This window comes from Tribolium castaneum, chromosome 2 (assembly GCF_031307605.1).
Source record: "Tribolium castaneum strain GA2 chromosome 2, icTriCast1.1, whole genome shotgun sequence".
NCBI lineage: Eukaryota > Metazoa > Arthropoda > Insecta > Coleoptera > Tenebrionidae > Tribolium > Tribolium castaneum.
In genome coordinates, this window is record NC_087395.1 from 997,480 (window position 1) to 1,015,754 (window position 18,275).

The 18,275-nt window shown below is 24.8% G+C and overlaps 1 protein-coding gene across 1 annotated transcript in view; it reads left to right on the plus strand.

Moving 5' to 3' along the window:
• Window positions 1-6,349: 6,349 nt before the first annotated feature.
• The window catches only part of LOC659055 (uncharacterized protein), a 58,654-nt gene continuing 46,728 nt past the window's right edge, over window positions 6,350-18,275 (plus strand). The window contains exon 1 of the mRNA XM_064354690.1: window positions 6,350-6,544. Within this exon, the coding sequence (XP_064210760.1) occupies window positions 6,489-6,544 (56 nt within the window). The 5' untranslated portion in view covers window positions 6,350-6,488. The remainder of the gene's footprint in view (window positions 6,545-18,275) is intronic.

Here is an 18,275-nt window from a genome sequence, read left to right on the forward strand (position 1 = left end):
CTCTTTGGTCCTTTTAAAAATATATGTATAGGCAAATATTTATTTATGCATTTATTCATTTCATTGTAACTGTTTAGGCGTTCCAGTATAACTTCTTATTTTGTAATTTTTGCTTAAACTATAAAATAAAATTGATGTTTTTTAAACTGCATTAAGTGAGTAGTTACAGTGCTTGGAAGAAGATTCAGCGTCAAAAAGGCTACAAATTCCTGAAACGATTTCAATATGATCGACAAATTTTTCTCATTGTTTATAAAACTTATTTTGATATTTTACTAAATTTGGAAAAATTATAGAACAAAATAGTATTATTTACAGAAATTTGCTTAGGGTCGAAAAATTCGTAAAATATTTAAGAACTTTCAAGTAATTTCAGTTTGTAAGCAAATTTGGGCTTTTGTCTGTTGGTTAATAAATAAATAAAAATATTAATAAATTTAACTTCAAATAAACTTCAAACCATATTACATATGTAAAGTGTTCCGAGAAGCTAATTAGCGTAAAAAAACACAAAACTTTTAAAAATGTTAAAGAAATCAACAAATATTTAAATTTTTTAAAAGAAAGTAATTATTTTATTGATTGGAAAAGGCAATTTCTTAAACTGTACGTAAGTAAAATGTTCTGAGAAATCGATTGACTGCTAAATGGGCAACCAAAACGTTTGAAGAAACCGACAAATATTTATGTTATTTAAAATTCTATTTCTCACATTTTGAATAATTTCGATAAAACTTTATAAAAGAATATAGGTAATTTTATGACCACAAAAAATAATTGATGCCCAAAGCTCTTTGGTCCTTTTAAAAATATATGAATAGACAAATATTTATTTATGCATTTATTCATTTCATTGTAACTGTTTAACCGTTCAAGTATAACTTCTTATTTTGTAATTTTTGCTTAAACTATAAAATAAAATTGATGTTTTTTAAACTGCATTAAGTGAGTAGCTACAGTGCTTGGAAGAAGGTTCAGCGTCAAAAAAAACTACAAATTTCTGAACCTATTTCAATATAAGCGACAAATTTTTTTCATTGTTTATAAAACTTATTTTGATATTTCATTAAATTTAAAAAAAATATAGAACAAAATAGTATTATTTACAAAAATTCACTTGGAGTCGAAAAATTCGTAAAATATTTAAGAATATTTAAGAAATAAATAAAAATATTAATAAATTTAATTTCAAATAAACTACAAAACATATTACATATGTAAAGTGTTCCGAAAAGCTAATTAGCGCAAAAAAACACAAAACTCTTAAAAATGTTGAAAAAATCCACCAATATTTAATTTTTTGAAAAGAAAGTAATTATTTTATTGATTGGCAATTTCTTGAACTGTACGTAAGTAAAATGTTCTGAGAAATCGATTGACTGCTAAATAAGCAACCAAGTCGTTTGAAGAAACCGACAAGCATTTATGTTATTTAAAATTCTATTTTTCACATTTTGTTAATAATTTCGTTAAAACTTTATAAAAAAATATAGATAATTTTATGTCCACAAAAGATAATTGTTGCCCAGAGCTCTTTGGTCCTTTTAAAAATATACGTATAGGCAAATATTTATTTATGCATTTATTCATTGCATTGTAATTGTTTAACCGTTTAAAGGTTTTGTCATAAAATACGCAAAATATTTCTAAGATATATCCTGAACATATTTAGGAATTTTGACAATTTTTTCTATTTTCTTTTATTGGTCCTTTTTTCAAATTTGTAATTTCCCTGTAAATGGTTACAGTTTTGTGTTTCATTTTCAATAGAATATCTTATAAATGACGTAAAGTTACAGCTGTCTTTTATTTTAAGGTAAAATATAAAATCAATAAAAAATACATTTTTCTATTTTGGATTAGAAAATGTTTTGGAAAATGTAAAATGTGCAACGATCGTCGCTAAGCATAACAGATCCTATGCGATAAAACCTGCAAAGTATTCCATAAAGCAATTTGTGCAAAAACTTGAAAAAATTACAGTTTTGATTTGATAAATTGTAAAATTTTCCGATCTTATGACAAGAAGTATTGTGAAACTTTTCTGGCCGTGCATACAAATGTTGTCGATTTGTCACGTCTTGTTTCAGCAATCGCTCATCTTTTGTGACATTGAATAAATAACATAATTCTGGAAACAGTTCCTGTGATAATTACAACCTACTACGCTTAATCTCTCATTAATACCGTAATCAAAGTGCAGTCTCGCGGTTTATTTACCACAATTATCATTTCTAAGTGATCTTTTCTTATCCGCCTAACGCTGTAAAGTTAGTCTGGAAAGCGTCGATCCGTGAAACTTTAATTTGACTAATAAACACGGCTTGAAGTTGGAATTAAACTTGTTAAACTTTGTTAATTCATTAGGAGGTTAAAGGGCGGGAAAATATGCAACGCGGCTTTTTCATTTTTTTCAATAATTCAGTGAAAGTGCGGATTAAAAGAGAATAGCTGCGGCCCGATTGCAAATTAATTAATTCGTTATGCATTATTCAAATATTCGACACTAAAAGTGAACAAAATTAATAATGTTTATAATTTTTTTTGACTCTCTTTTCTTCATTATACAAAATCATCGTAAAGGTTTTATATAAATATGTGCAGCAGGCTGGTAAGTATAATTTCAGTTTCATTTCCATTATATTAGCGAAGTGTGTTTTCCAGGAGTTAAAACTGTTGAAAAGCTTTAGAATATACAAGGGAACAGCTGTTGAAACCCTTAAACAACTTTGTGTTTGTGCTTATACATTTGCATTTTTGTTGTAATAAAAAACAGTAATACAAGTTTTTTCACTAAAATAAACTCCACATTAGATGAATTTTTTAAAATTTTAGATTTTTGTAAAATGTGAAAGTAATTAACTCTTATTAATTACAGGACTATCAAACTAGTTTCTTTACTCCAGTTCACTGGAATTCATTAATTAAGGTTCAGTGTCAATTTTCCTAATATTTTGGAACAATTTCTCGAGCATTTAACTTATAATATAACTTTTGTCCATCATGTTAACAAGATTTAGTTCATTTAAAAAATCGAGAAGATTTTTTCTTATACCTCCGTTTCTTTTTTTACCTTATAGATTGCAATTATTTTTATAAAGTTTGTCATGATTTATGGAAATATGATTTTCACTTTACAAGTTCGTACAAAAAACTAATTAAAATTGACGAACAATAAAAAAACTATCCAAATATACATAGTCGCTGAAAAGTATGGATACAGTTAAATATATTCAGAATGGTTTAACCATGAAATTTGGGAACAGTTAAAAGTGTTTAATCTATCATCTGAGAGCTTTTTCAAATTTTTATCGTCATTTATTTTGAAAATACAAGGCTAACTTGATTTTTTTAAATAGCACGAAAGGTAAAATTTGATCATTTTTAAAAGAAATTTTTTTTCTGAATTCTGTTATATAACATAATATACATAATAATAAAACTAAGTTAGCTTTGAAAAACTTGTGTATTAGTAAGAAATTAAACAATAATTAGATTAATAATGGTACATTTAAGTAAAGCAAAGAAATTCTCATGTTGGTTTATCATAAAAACAGAAAGCCAAAAAGTTAGTGGAAATCATTTTGAACATTTTTTGTAGCATAAAAATCAAGTATTTTGTGTTTAATTTTTTTTAATTAAAACGTGTTCTTTTTCAGTTGAAAGTGTTATTTTAACAAATATTTTCAACTTTTACTTATTTTTGGTCAATGTTTAAATAACAAAGAGCTAACGGTAGATAAAGACAACATTTCGAAGGCTAACAAAATTTTATATTTTTCAAAATTTTCGAATTTTTTTTAAGTTTCGATTCAATTAAGGTATGCACGTATTATACCAGAGAACTCAAAAACAATGCTTTTTTCAATAATATAAAATTTGACCATTGTTACTCTTAAAAAAATCAAGTTAGCCTTGTATCCGAAGAACAAATGTAGATAGAAATTTAATAAACATTTGAATCGATAAAATTTATATACTCTTAAGCATATACCAAATTTCAATAAGTTTTAATAAATAGTTTTTAAAATATTTAATTGTATCCATACTTTTTAGCGACCCTGTATAAAAGAAGTTCACAAAATATGAAATATTAGAAAATAATACATTTCATACCAAATAAATTAATATCCTAGATTTTTAATTTTCTGTGCATTTAAAAAGTTTTTTAGTGAAAAATTCACTAAATTCGAAAGATTTTACAAAATTGTTAAATCAAGTCTGAAGTACAGTCAAACAAAGTGAAAATGACGCCTCAATAAACTACCTCCTGCTGATTATCGAATTGCAAACTTGACGCAGTTTCAACATAGATTTCAATAAGAAACGGTTTACAAGAAATTTAATTCAGAATTAAACTAATTTGAATTAAGTTGCCATTTATCTATTTATCTTGCATTGACGATAGTCAAGTTAATCGAGAATAAAAATTTAGTTGCGATTAACACGTTCTGTAAGCTAGGCTTCAATATTCTATAGGTTTTGTAATTGTCATTTAAAATTAGCTACAATTATTTATTTAATTTAACCAGAAAAATATACGAAAAATTATATGAAATTTTTTAGTTCTTCTACAAAATTTATTCTTTGAAAATTATCAAAGTAATAATTTAGTAAATTTAAAACGTAAATCAGTAATACTGTAAATAATAGATAACAAACTTATTTTAATTTTCTTAAACTTTTAGAATGCAAATCAGAACAAATTGTTAATAGTTCCGATTTATTTACGCTTATGTAGCAACAACTTAAACATTTTTTTAGATTTGACATCAAAACAAGTAAGATTTAAATCAGTTTATGTTAGATTGTAACTATGTCTAGTTTAAAATCCGATAAATTTACGCTTTTGTTTGCTTGTAGCTAGAAAAGTCGGTATTTACAAGAGATGCTGGTTTATTGAAGCGTCATTTTCATTTTGTTCGACAGTACGTTATTTGATTAAAAAGTAAAAAAATAATAAATTAATGAACTATTTCTTTTTTTCTATTAAAACACTATCATTAGAGCGCTAATGATTTTTTGATAGTTTACTACATTAAAAATAGTATACCAAGAAGTACAAAAAAAATATTTCCTTGGCAAATTTAGGGCGTTTTTCAAGCAACAATAAATTTACTAAAATAAATTGCAATCCAAATTCAAAAACCGCTAAATTGTAGTGGAAATATGTTTTGAAAAAAATTTTTTAAGTAAATTTAGAATTTTTTTTCAGTAAAGTTTAAAAAATAATCAGCAGAAGAATCGATCATTTTTCCCAAAAAACTGAAAAATTTAATTTACAATAACTTACTTTAATAAATTTTAAATGTTTTCGGACAAAAACTTCATTGTTTGAATAGTTTTACTACATCCAAACAAACCGTAGTCAAATTAGGTCTTAAATGTCTAAAAAGAAAAACATTTCTTAGTAAGAAATTCTCCAAATTATAACAGAAAATTGAAATTAACAAAATCATTTACATTACAATACATAATTTTCCAAAAATTTTAAAAATCATTAGCTTTTTTTGACAAAAAATTTACAATAATAGACATACTTAACGAAAACCAAGCGAAAAATTGTCTAAATTAAATCAACATTTTCCGACAAAAAAGGTTAAATATTTAATTCCAAAACTATTTATGTTAGTAAGGATTGTCGTCTTTAATATTTAAATACAGAAAACAACATAATAAACATTTTTTCCATTAAATGCTAATTTAGCTTAAATATTTTTTTCGTTTATTGTTCACTTTGATTTCAAGAACTCTCAACCTCCCTGAGTTACTCAGAAAAATATATCTAAATAAAAAAACTGAGATAAAGTTTTGTTATAAACAATAACTTAGTCTAAATAATTTATTCATTTTATTTATCAGAATTGTCACCTTCCCTGAATCATTCTGTATGTTATTATATTAGTCAGTAGTGGTTCCAAAAACATTTTTAACGGAATTTGTATCAAAAAACAACAAACTTAATAATTAAATTTTTTTATTTATTATATGCAGTGTGATTAATGAATGATTTGTTCTATTGTTCAATTAGAGCAGGATTTTATTACATCAAATTTATTACATTATTGCATAAAAAAAGTATCAACAATTGCGTAAAATAAAAAGATATGTCTTTTTTAGTTTTTTTTTCCTAATGTCTTTTAAGTATGCATTGTTTTAAAAAGCCAATAAAAATTAAAGCTGATTATTAAAAACATTTGGAACAATACATAAGTACGTGACTTTGTAATTTTTGAAGGTGGGGTATTATCTGAAAATAAAATTAACCGCGAATTGTTTACTCAGTTTATTCCGCTGAAGAATGTTACCTTAATTCGCAATACATTTTAAGATTAGATTATCCTATTGCTTGCTTACCTGCTGATAGCAAGGACAACCAACACAGGTTGTATCTGTAGTACATCTCGCAAGAGTTAGATTGATTACAAAACTTAACGGTTTAAGTGGTTCGTTGCGTGAGTGATAGTGTGTGAAAACCAATCGATCAAATGACCAAAATGGTTTATACGATATCGGATAGGGTGGATAATAAGACCATAGACGCGTAAGTTATTTTATGATTTTTTTTTGTTAAATCTGGAACGGTGTCCCCAAAAATTTCAAAACACTTGAAGTGGATCAATGAACGTCCTTGCACCAACACTCTACTTAATAATAATTGACTAAATGTCACCGAAATTTGTTGCATTATATTGTTTGATTTTAATAAAATAATATGAAAAAAAATACAAATCGTTTACATTATAATAGCTACTACTTCGTTTGAAATAACTCAGCTAATTTGCAATATATTTCTACTTGTAATTACATTTCCAGGTCAATGATATTATTACAGAAATTACAAATTTCCAATACCAAGGTATTCAAAGTAAATTATGCGTACATTGTTATTTGTTTACATTGTTTGTAAACACAATTTTTATTCAAAATGTCACAAAACACAAAAAACAAATTCGTTTAAATTTTGGAACAAATTAATCGCTTTTTGGTATTTTTTTAGCAAAATTAATTCTTTGATCGGAAAGTTAAATCTGATTAATTGAACTTCTTACATAAGATATTTATATCACATCAACTATTAAAACAAGTATTTTTATACTCGCATTTGTGAATAATTAATTTATTACATTTTTTTTTTATTTTTTTTTTATTCGTGATGCACGTGAAGTAATTTTTACCGAGTTATTCCATTAACTCTAATTAAAAACAGCCATACATTGGCTAGAAAACATTGATGTGTTTAATAATAATAACATTTAGAAATTTGTTTCACTAATAAAATAATAAATAAAACAAACAGCAAAGCGAATATTTTGTCAATTTACTGCAAATTTAAAAAAACGGTTTTTTTTCACGAAAAGCACAAAAGTTAATCGGAAAACTTCAAGCATAATTTTGCAAAAAATGTACTGCGACGAAAATTTTTACTTTATTTTGGTTTCCAATTAAAATTAAAATTCGTCATTGATATTTTGATCCAAATTAGGAAAAATTGTAATTTTCTGGTAAATTACTATAGTGACAGTTTAAATAAATTTGAACTTTAAGATCCTTTGTAATGGAAATGAAAGGTTGGTCTTGAGAAATTCTGAATTAGTTTAAGATTGCCTCCAAAGAGCTCATCAAGGTTGTAGTATTTAGCAAATACCAATAATCGATTGGTGGATTTTTAATAGTTTTGGAATGTTTCGAACAAAAATATTTTATTTTAAATTTTGATTATTGTAAAAATATTATAGAATTATGGCCCAAAATAATCAAATCTTGTTTCTCAAAAAAACAAAAAACTATTTTATTACATTATCCTCCACTAGCCCCAAAAATTAATTAACAAAATTAAAAGTTTAAATAATCGTGTAATTTTGAAGCTTCAAAAATTTATACCAATAAATGTTTGCTCAAGTCATTATTTAATAATAGTAATAATAATAATGATTAATATTAATAATAATAATAATAATAATAATAATAATAATAATAATAATAATAATAATAATAATAATAATAATAGTAATAATAATAGTAATAATAATAATAATAATAATAATAATAATAGTAATAATAATAGTAATAACAATTTTACTGACATTTTTAATTAATAAATTTCAATTGTAAAGAAGGATAAAAACTACGGATATCTAAAGGTTAGGATACGAAACGACATACAAATAAAACTTTCCCGTCTTTAATAGTTCCATTAATGTCGCCAGAGAGCGCAGTTGATCCATCACTGTCTAAATGTTCAGATAAAATGGTTGCATTTGTGTAACGGTTAACACAAAGCAAACAAAGAAATGCAGACAGATAAATCATTAAAGTCTCAATAGTAAGACATAAACACAATGCAAAAATGTTATCGTAAACTTTTTTTAAACCAATTTCAAGCTTTTACCATTTCGTACTCTGCTTCATATTTTTCAAAACGCTACGAATGAGATTACAGATGTTAAAAAAAGTTATAGAGAATTAAATTTCATATAAAAAAAGTCGCGAAACCATATATGTGTCCCCAACCATTTAGGCCTAAAAGTCGATCAAAAACGTTCAAGGGACGATTTGCTTTATTTTCCACTGGTCAAGTATTGTAAAGTTAATTTATAGCTAAACTGTTGGGTATAGAAACATGATGTTGCAAACTTTTTTATAGAAAATTAAATTCTCTACAATTTTGTTTTTTACACTTTTTTTTGTACATTCATCTGCAGTAAAGTAGAACGCAAATTGATAATTCTAAGCGATAATTTTTTCGCACCGTCGCATATTTATCAAAACGCTGGGTATACGGTTAAAGATACAAAAAAGTGTAGACGACAAGGTTGTAGAGAATTGAATTTCCTACAAAAAAAGTCCGCAACACCAAATCTTCTACAGTTTAGGTACAAATAATAAATATAAATATAATAAACATAATTAATTAATTAATAAATAAGTGCTCATCAAGATTGTAGAGCATCTAATACAACAAATAATTGTTTGGTAGCTTTTTTATAGTTTTTAAATTGTTTTGAGATGTGGCTTAAAATGAGCAAAAGATTTGGGACCAAGTGTTTTCATATTTTATTTGATTTGAAGATTATTATTTTATATTTTTTATCTAATTTAATTCAAGAAGATAGAAATGTTTTTTGCATTTCAGAAAAAAAGCTAAAATCCTATTACGACTTGTTGTTGAGAGAGAACTATATGATTGAAAAATAAACATAAATGCAATTTTTGCAAAATATTTTTTATAGAATGTAGCAATACTATTAAAAAACGATGTCAAATCAAATATCCCTTCTGAAAAAAACCTTCGCCATGATAATTTCAATTTTTTAGTTTATTATTTAATCTAAAAGTAAACAAAATTAGGGAATTATTCGTGATATCATGTATTAATGTAACTCAAAACGGTAGACAAAAATATTTCAAAAAATTATGAATAAACATATATTAAAAATAAAATATAAATACTAAAACAAAAAAAATAAATAAATACAGTGATATTGATATGCTGTAGAAGTAACTAAAAGAGTGAGAAATTACAAAACTACAGAACTCCAAAGCAAAAACAGTAAAAAATTGAAAAACTAAAATTTTAAGATAATAAAACCATAAAAAACTGAAAAATTTAACAAATAAATATAAAATATGGGAAAACTAAGCAACCAAAAAGCTAAAATAGTAAAAAACGTAAAAACTGTGTAAGTGTAACGTTAAGAAACTATGAGATTGAAAGGTTGGAAGCCCAAGAAACAAAAATCTCTGAATCTGAATTTCAAAAACTTCAAAATTAAATAAAATTGCAAAAATTTTCTTTTCTAAATAAAAATACAACAAATCAATTTAGGAATTACATTTTTAACAAAACAAAATTTAAAATTTTTCATTATTAAAAATTTTATTAATTCTAATTGGGTGCAAAAAATTATTACTTTTTATATCATTTCAGAACAATCGATGTCACTAGCCCTTAAAATTAATTAATTATGTAAAAAAAATAAAAATTCTAATAATGTCATTTTTGTGCTCGCAAGTATATCAAAAAATATTTGTTTGTTACCTTCTTTAAGCATCGTTGTCTTAGAATGACACCGGAAATCATAAAATTTCGCTTAATTATTAGTTTTAATTTTATTGACCTTTTTAATTAATTAATTTTAATTATAAAAAATGTCGAAACATTGCGAAAAAACTCTGGTTTAGTTATGCAATAAAAAATACTTTTATAAGACTATTTCTATTTCAACTATTTGAAAAATAGTTTTCAAATTTCTCAGAAAGAATCTGCTTAAAAGAGAATTTATTTTCACCATCTCAAGACTTACTTTAATATGGTTTAATTGTTGGTTCACGGTGAGCGAGTAATTAGAAGGGCAACCGTAAAAGTGCTTTTATTTGTTAATTAATTAATCAAGTAATAAAGGTCATGTACAATATTAAAAAGTAATTCTTTTTGAGATGAACATTTTATTTGTAGGCTCCACAAAGCAGACGTATTTTGTGTTTTTTATGTGATATAAGGCCATCCTTTCCTATTAATATGTTCTTTTTCAAAATTCAATGACAAAAAATATAAGTATATTTTGTATTTTTATTTTCGATTAGAAAAAGATTTAAGTAGGTAGGCAAAATTTAAAAAACAATTGTACAAATAAACTGTTTAAAAATTAAGTAATATTTCAGCTTAAGAATTTTTTTTCTCAATTTTGTTTGGTCTAGGAAGGAGTATTTTTAAGCAGAAAATTATTCATTATTTGTTTTTTTTAAGATTCAATTTAGCTATTGGTGTGAAAAATGTCCGAAATATGCAAATATCGCCTAATATTTATTTGTATTTTTTTGTTATTTGAGCAATTTCGGCCAAACTGTGAGACAATATTAATATTTACTTAACTGTATGTATATAGAATGTTCCCAAGAATCAACCGCTGTCAACAAAATAGCAACAGTTTTAATAGTTTTTAACAATTTGAATCTTATGACTGTTTAAAAATTGTTTTAATAATCTTCTTATTTTATTCTCTTGGAATATCAAAAACATTTTAATTTCTTTTAGATGTTTTGCTAATTTTCTTTTATTTTATTTATTTTGCTAATTTTAAGATCTTCCTTATTTTAATCTATAATTCGTACGTAAAACTTTAAAATAGTACTTGCGTAAATTAAATTTTTTTTCTGCGAATTGTTTTTATAAATTTATATTTTGCTAATTTAAGTGAAATTATAGAGCAAAAATAATAATTTTTAAGTCCCACGTATTTAAAACATTCCGTAGATACTAAGTGTTTCCGGAAAAATAACAGTTCTGATCAAAACTCATGAAATATTTTTTATTTTTATGTTGGAATTGTTTTTTTATATTTCAACTAAATCCACTCCTGTACAAAATAAATTAAGCGCTGAATAAACTACTCTAAAATATTATTGAACTATTTTTGAACCTTAATTAATAATTATTTAATTACACGAATTGTAGTCAAAAAGTTTGAAGAAAAAAAAATCAATCGAAAAACTCACTTATTAAGTTATTTTTTGTAAACCACAAGTTTTGGTGAATTATCTTACCTGAAATTAATTAAAACAGACTACTTTTAAATCACCAAAATCTAAAATTAACTAAATCATGAGGCAATTAAGTAAAAATATTTAGTGTAAAAGATCATACAATAATCAGAGAACATTATGAGGAATAAAAAAGTAATAAATATTGAAAAATGGAAGAATAAAGCATTTCTTTAACAATTTAACAATTAAAGAAATAATGCCGTAAACAAAAAGAAACAATTTAATATTGTGGTGAAATTATAAAAAGTCTGAAATAAATACATAACTATTACAAGAACAAATAATAATAAACAAAAAAGAATGAACAGGAAACTAAATAATGGCAAAAGTCTGGTGAAAAACAGCAGCTGCCAACAGCTAGAGAAGAACTTATGAAAAAGTAGAAGTGAATATACAGGATGTTCCGTCTTTATTGTTACAAATTTAAACAGGTGTTAGAACATTTAATTCTAAGACAAAAGTTTCCTATAACCATGTATCGAAAAATCCTTCGTAAGGCAGTGTTTTTTAGTGTTTTTTTTTCCAATAATTCAGAGACCATTACAGATAAAGTTACAAAATTTGCCACAGTCGATAATCTTTGTATGCCTAATCGAATTCGAGAATCAAATGTAAAAATTTTTAATCAGGGGCGTCTTAAATAGTGGGGGCATAAGACATAAATTATTCTTGGCTTTAGTTTTTTGCATTTTTAACAACAAAACCTTAAATTTCATAAATGTCTACACAAAAAATGCCTCTTGCATTTTTTCGATACAACTCACCGTTTTTGAATAAAATCAATTTAAAATTCATGTTACAGGCCATAAACACAAAAAATATTTTTTAAAATTGATATATATTTAAAAAAACGAGGAAAATTACAATCAAATCAAAATAAGTCATAAAGAATACAGAAAAAATTACTAGTTTTACAAAAGTTAAAGGTCCTAAAGTTAATAATTTTAGCTATAACAAATTAATAAAAAAAACTTGCAAAAACACTTTAGAAAACCATATAAAAAATGTTTTAATTGACTGATTAAAATACGATACAAAAAAAAAAACAAACTTAAAATTTAAAATTACGAACGAAAAGCTATAACAAATCCATTGGATTCATAATTTGTTTTGATTTAATTCACTATCGCTACCACCTTTGCTCGAGTTGTACAATAACAAACAATATTTTTCCAACGAGTATTTATTACAACATTGCGACCTGAGGTTTATTAACGGTGCCGGCTGTTCGTGTACCGAATACGCTCGCATGCTCCATTCCGATTCGCAACAAAATACAACTTCGGAAGCGGAGATTGTTCTAATAAAACTGGATAGGCAACCAAGCAGTCAAGCGAATGTTTTAATGGTTATTTATGTTTTAAAGACAGTCAATAGTTAAGGACAATGCTGTGTGTTTTACTTTATTTCTAAACTGTTGGAACAGTAAGAAAAACAAACACTGGGCTATTTTACTAAAAATAAAACAAACTTGAAGTTCAAGCGGAGGTTTTCGTTAAATTATAGATAAAACATAAAATTCCGTTGCAATAAAAATTGTAAAACAGTTGTAAACATTTATAAAATAAACTGACTGAAAAAAGTTTAAGATTCTACGTTTCTGGGTGCAAAAATGTAAACAAAATATTTAATTATTATGCCTTTTGAAATTTTTTTTAAAAATCAATAATATCTAATATCCCTAACTTTTTCCGATCAGTCTGTGTAATAATACAAAAACTTAACCAAAACAAACAAGTTCCAGATGAGTTGCCAGTAAAAACATACGAATGTTCAAATCTCCAGGATTTGTGACTGTGAAGGGATTATCTCAAGGATTGCAACGTGCACATGCTTATCTCACAAAAAAATTAATGTTTTCCTGAATACTTATAAGGTGTTTTTATTTTTAATTTATTAATATTATTATTATACTTACAACAAAGGGGTTCCAATTATTATATTGGATGCAAAATTACTGTATTTCTGAAATTATTACTTTGTTTATCCTCTACCTATGTCCTATTTAGCAATTTTTTTTTTTTTAGAAAAACTAACACTACTCACCATAAAATCACTCAATGTCAAAAGTATCTTGAAATATTTTTCATTTATTCACATAAAATAATTTTTATTATAAATGTTATTTCCCATTTTCGTGTGTAATTAGTTTTCATTAAAGTTAGGCCAATTTCAAACCACACAGTTTGAGCTCGAATTAAGCATATTTTTGCATTTTTTTATTTTTTTATTTATTTCATAAAAGATCTTTTCAACACTATCATTTAAAAATAAAAATAATTGACTTAAATAAAAAATTTAAAAAATCTGGCATTTATTCAATAAAATATACTTAACAAACTAAAAAAAAACAAATAAGCCAAAATACTAAGTCATTTCAAAGCATATTTTCGCAAAAATTAAATTACTTTTCAAAAAAATAAACCGAGGAAAAGTATTAGTAGTTTTTTATACAAGTAAAGAAAAGTTGTTCGTTAGCTATGAGTGAGTGAGTGGGTTGCTGAAAGGAGTGCGGAGCACGAGCAGATATTGTCGACTTTTCTTTACGTGTATAATATGTTTTCTCTTATAAGGAGAATATTTTTGTTAAATTTTTTCACCAATAGAATAAAAAAATCACTAAATGACTACTTTATTCTATCAAATTATTGTTTTATGTCGTTAATTGAACAAATTTATATAACTAGGAGTATTGCTTTCCGCAAATCCGAATGCGTAACTAAATAAACTCAACATTCTTATTAATTTAAGTTTCTTTAATAAAAACACTTCTAATTAAAACGTTAGTTAAATCGAATAAAAAAAGCAGAAAAATGTTAATCTAAATATTCTTGAAATTAAATAATTATCTCTTCATTTGTGACTTAATAATTATATAAATACATAAAGAAGCCAAATTGAACAAAACAAGCCATATTGACTCAGTTTAAAATATATTTTTGCACAAAATTTCTTTTTTCTATTTTTTATTTTTGTCTGTTTATGTTATGAATTCTTTTTTTAACTTTTTGGTTTATTTTCGACAATAATACGTTTCTGGCTTAAAGAAGAGCCTAATAAAAATTAATAAAAAAATATCATATTGTAAAGAAAAATTAAAATAATCATTCTCATAAATTGGGCAAACAAAGAAATAATAGCGCAAACAAAACGAAAACAGAGAAAATCTAGAACAATGTAAAATTGTGGTAAAATTATAAAAAATCTTAAGTAAATACCTAACTATTGGTTCAAGGAAGATCATTCGCAAGAGTTGGGTGGAATCAAAAATAAATAAAAATAAACTCAAAAAAATTAGAACAAGAAACTAAATTTGTAAAAGCAAAACAAGAAGATGTCTGATGAAAAAAAGTAGATCAACTCATTGTCAACAGTTAGAAAAGAAAAAAAATATTTTAAAAAATTGGAGTAAATCTTAAAAAAAAAAGAAATAATGCCGTAAACAAAAAAAATTAGAGCAAAACTAAAACAATTTAAAATTGTGACAAAATTGTAAAAAGTCTTAAATAAATACCTAACTATTTAGATAAAAAAAAAATTCTCAAGAATTGTGTGAAAACAAAAATTAATCATCATAAATAAGAAAACAAAAACAAGAAAATTAATAAAGGCAAAACAGAGAAAAATAAAAAAAGAAAATCAACTCATTATCAACAGTTAGAGAACAAGAACTTATGAGAAAAGAAAAAACGAATATGTATTTTGATCACAAAAAATATTTTTTAAAATTACAGCAAAACCTCTCAACAACGGACACCGAAAGGGAACCTTTAATTATCCGTTGTGAAAGGGTGTCCGCTAATGAGAGAAGGAAATTTTAATATAGGTTCTATTACGTTCCAACATAAATGTCCGTTGTAAAGAGGTATCCGTTATTCGGAGATGTCCGTTAAAAGAGATTTTATTGTGATGAAAATTTTGAATAAATTAAAGGAAATTACAATAAAACCTGAATAACTTATAAAGAAATTAGGAAAAAATTACTAAATTTGCAAAAGAACAAATAACTCATCTTTAATGGGTTAAAGGTCCTAAAGTTAATTTTTTATTTTAGCCTTAACAAACTAATAAAAACATTGCAAAAAAACACTTTAAAAAACCATGTAACAAATTTCTTTATTCTTTATTTATTCTTTATCTGTTAAATTCCAGACACCTACCAAAACTGAAATAATACAGTCACTCTGTATATTTTCTCTATTTGTAGAAGGTTAATCTATGTTATAGCTTGTTTTTGATGAACTTAAAGGTAGAAACATAATAAAAGCGAAAAATGCAAACAACAAAATTAATATTTTACTGAAAACAGCAAAAATCAAAAATGCAAATTAAATTAATTTCTATTTATTCTTAATTTATTTTTAATCAATCAATCTGCAAAATAATCTTAAAACTTGTAAAGAAAGCTATTAAAACATTAAAACCTTTTATTTTGCAATGTTTAATTATAAATTTTAACGTCTTTAATGGGACTGATTCTAGTTAAAAGTTTAAAAAAATAAGCCGAAAACTTTCAATACAGATATTCCTGTTATGCTTTCAGTCGTGATTTTTTTTGCCTTTAACTCGACAAAGTTAAGAAAATTCAATACTAAACCAAATTGAACAAAACAAAAGACACATTTTGCATATACTGAACCATTCTTAAATTTAAGTAAAAACAATTTTTTGAGTCAACAAGAAACAAGCTTTTAATGAAATAATTTGTAGCGAAGGCTAGGTACTTTTGTACAATTTAATACATTTAATTTTGTTTAGTCTTTCTTTATTTGCAAAAGATAGAAAATTTCTTGCAAACGTATGTAAGCACATTCTTAAACTAATCTGCATTGCAACTCTTTGAAGTTCTTTCAGTGGGGCCAGTTTGACGGATCAGATCACGTAATCTTTTGAACCGGTGTTTCTTTACTGAAATGTAAATTCTTTTATACAAAGTTACAAAGTATAGCTACATACGTAATCCATTCCTGTCAAATTTAATACAGTTAAAGAAACATGAAATAAAAATAAAGATTTTTATTTTTCGATTCACCAACATTTTTCATTACATTTCTTCTTAAATAATTTTTCTAATTTATTTTAAAAAAAAAATTATTTGCACTGTTAAAATAATTTAAAAAAATATGATTTTCCAAATTCTTTGTTATTAAATTATTAGGAGGCAACCTGTAAAACACTGGTGTTACCAAAACATAATTCAGAACTTTCTCTTGAACTTGACATTGAAACTAATAGTACATGAATTATTTACGAATTATTTTTAGTACCAAATTTTCTTACATTAAACTAAAACGTTTCCGTATTTTTATACAAGCTTAAAAACTGCTTCCTGATAAACCTTTCAGAAAATCTTAGACGAAGGAACCACTCAATAACTAGTAAAGTAAAGGATCAAACATAGCTCAAAAATTAATGGACCATGGATCTCCTGTATCTACCGTAAGATTACTTGGTTAAAATAATCAATATAACACTGTAACATTTTATATTAGTTTAGATAAAAAATTAAATACGAATGAACATGTGATTATTAAAATTATCTTAAATCAATAGTTATGTCTTACTGGTAAAAATGTGTTGCAAAAATTAAAAAATCTGTAAATCACTGATGACACTTATTACAAACATATCAATGTTTCTTTTACTTTCTTTCGAGAAACTTTATTCAATGTGTTCAAAAATGGTTGTTCATCAAGTTGACTATGGAATTAAAATTCATTGTGCTGCTTCCTCTAAATATTGTAGTTTCTCTGTCAAATATTTGAATTAGCTTTTCACTCACTTTTTGCATTTTTTGGCAAAGTCCTAGACTCCTAGATCAAAAAAAAGTTTTACAATTTATTTTACGTGATATAATAGTTTTTACAACATTTAAATCATTGAAATTGTTTGCTCAAAAATAATGATCTTCAAAAAATATATTTTTTCTAAAAGCTTATTCTAGCAAATGTTTATGCTAAACCCTCTAAAACCTTTAGAAGTGCAAAAATTCGAACTTAAAATGTTAGGTTTGTTGAGATTTTAGATTTCTGTTATCTGTCTTTAAAAAAAAATCATTTTCCTTTGAATAATAGTTTTCGAAAAAATTTGAAGTAAAACAATAAAAATGAAAACTATTATGAATTTTGCAGTTTGCTTGAAATAGTCACATTTTTTAAAAAAGTTTTGCTGTAATTAAAAAAACAAAAAAATTAAAATTTTCCAGGCGTTTCAAAGGAAATTCCTAACTCTTCAATAAAAAAATTCATAACCCGGAAACTAAAAGTCCTAAAGCAAAATGATTTGTTCCATTGAATTCTGTGGTTATTTTATGTATCACTTAATTACAAAATTAAAAATTTTGAAATTTTTTCGTTAAAATCCTAAGTTAAATCTTAAATCAAACAGTACGTTAAAAAATTAATAAGCACGCTCTAGCAAGGTTTTATGGAGTCTTTTATACCTTTAAAATAACCCTTACGAATTATTAAAACTGCAAAGAATGACAATTGCTTCGATTTTTTAGCGTTTGATTTTATCAAATTTTTGTCAAGATTATGATCGATTTTCAGTACCTGGAACATTTATTGAAGAATAATAACTCCAAAAGTATTAACTTTAATTAACATTAACTTTATTATCGTTGGGAAAATCTTTTAATAGTCTATTTCCTTCAAAAAAAATTTCCGACTATTAGCATTCGAAAAAAAAAATGCAAAAATTAATAAAAATCATAACATTAAAACTAT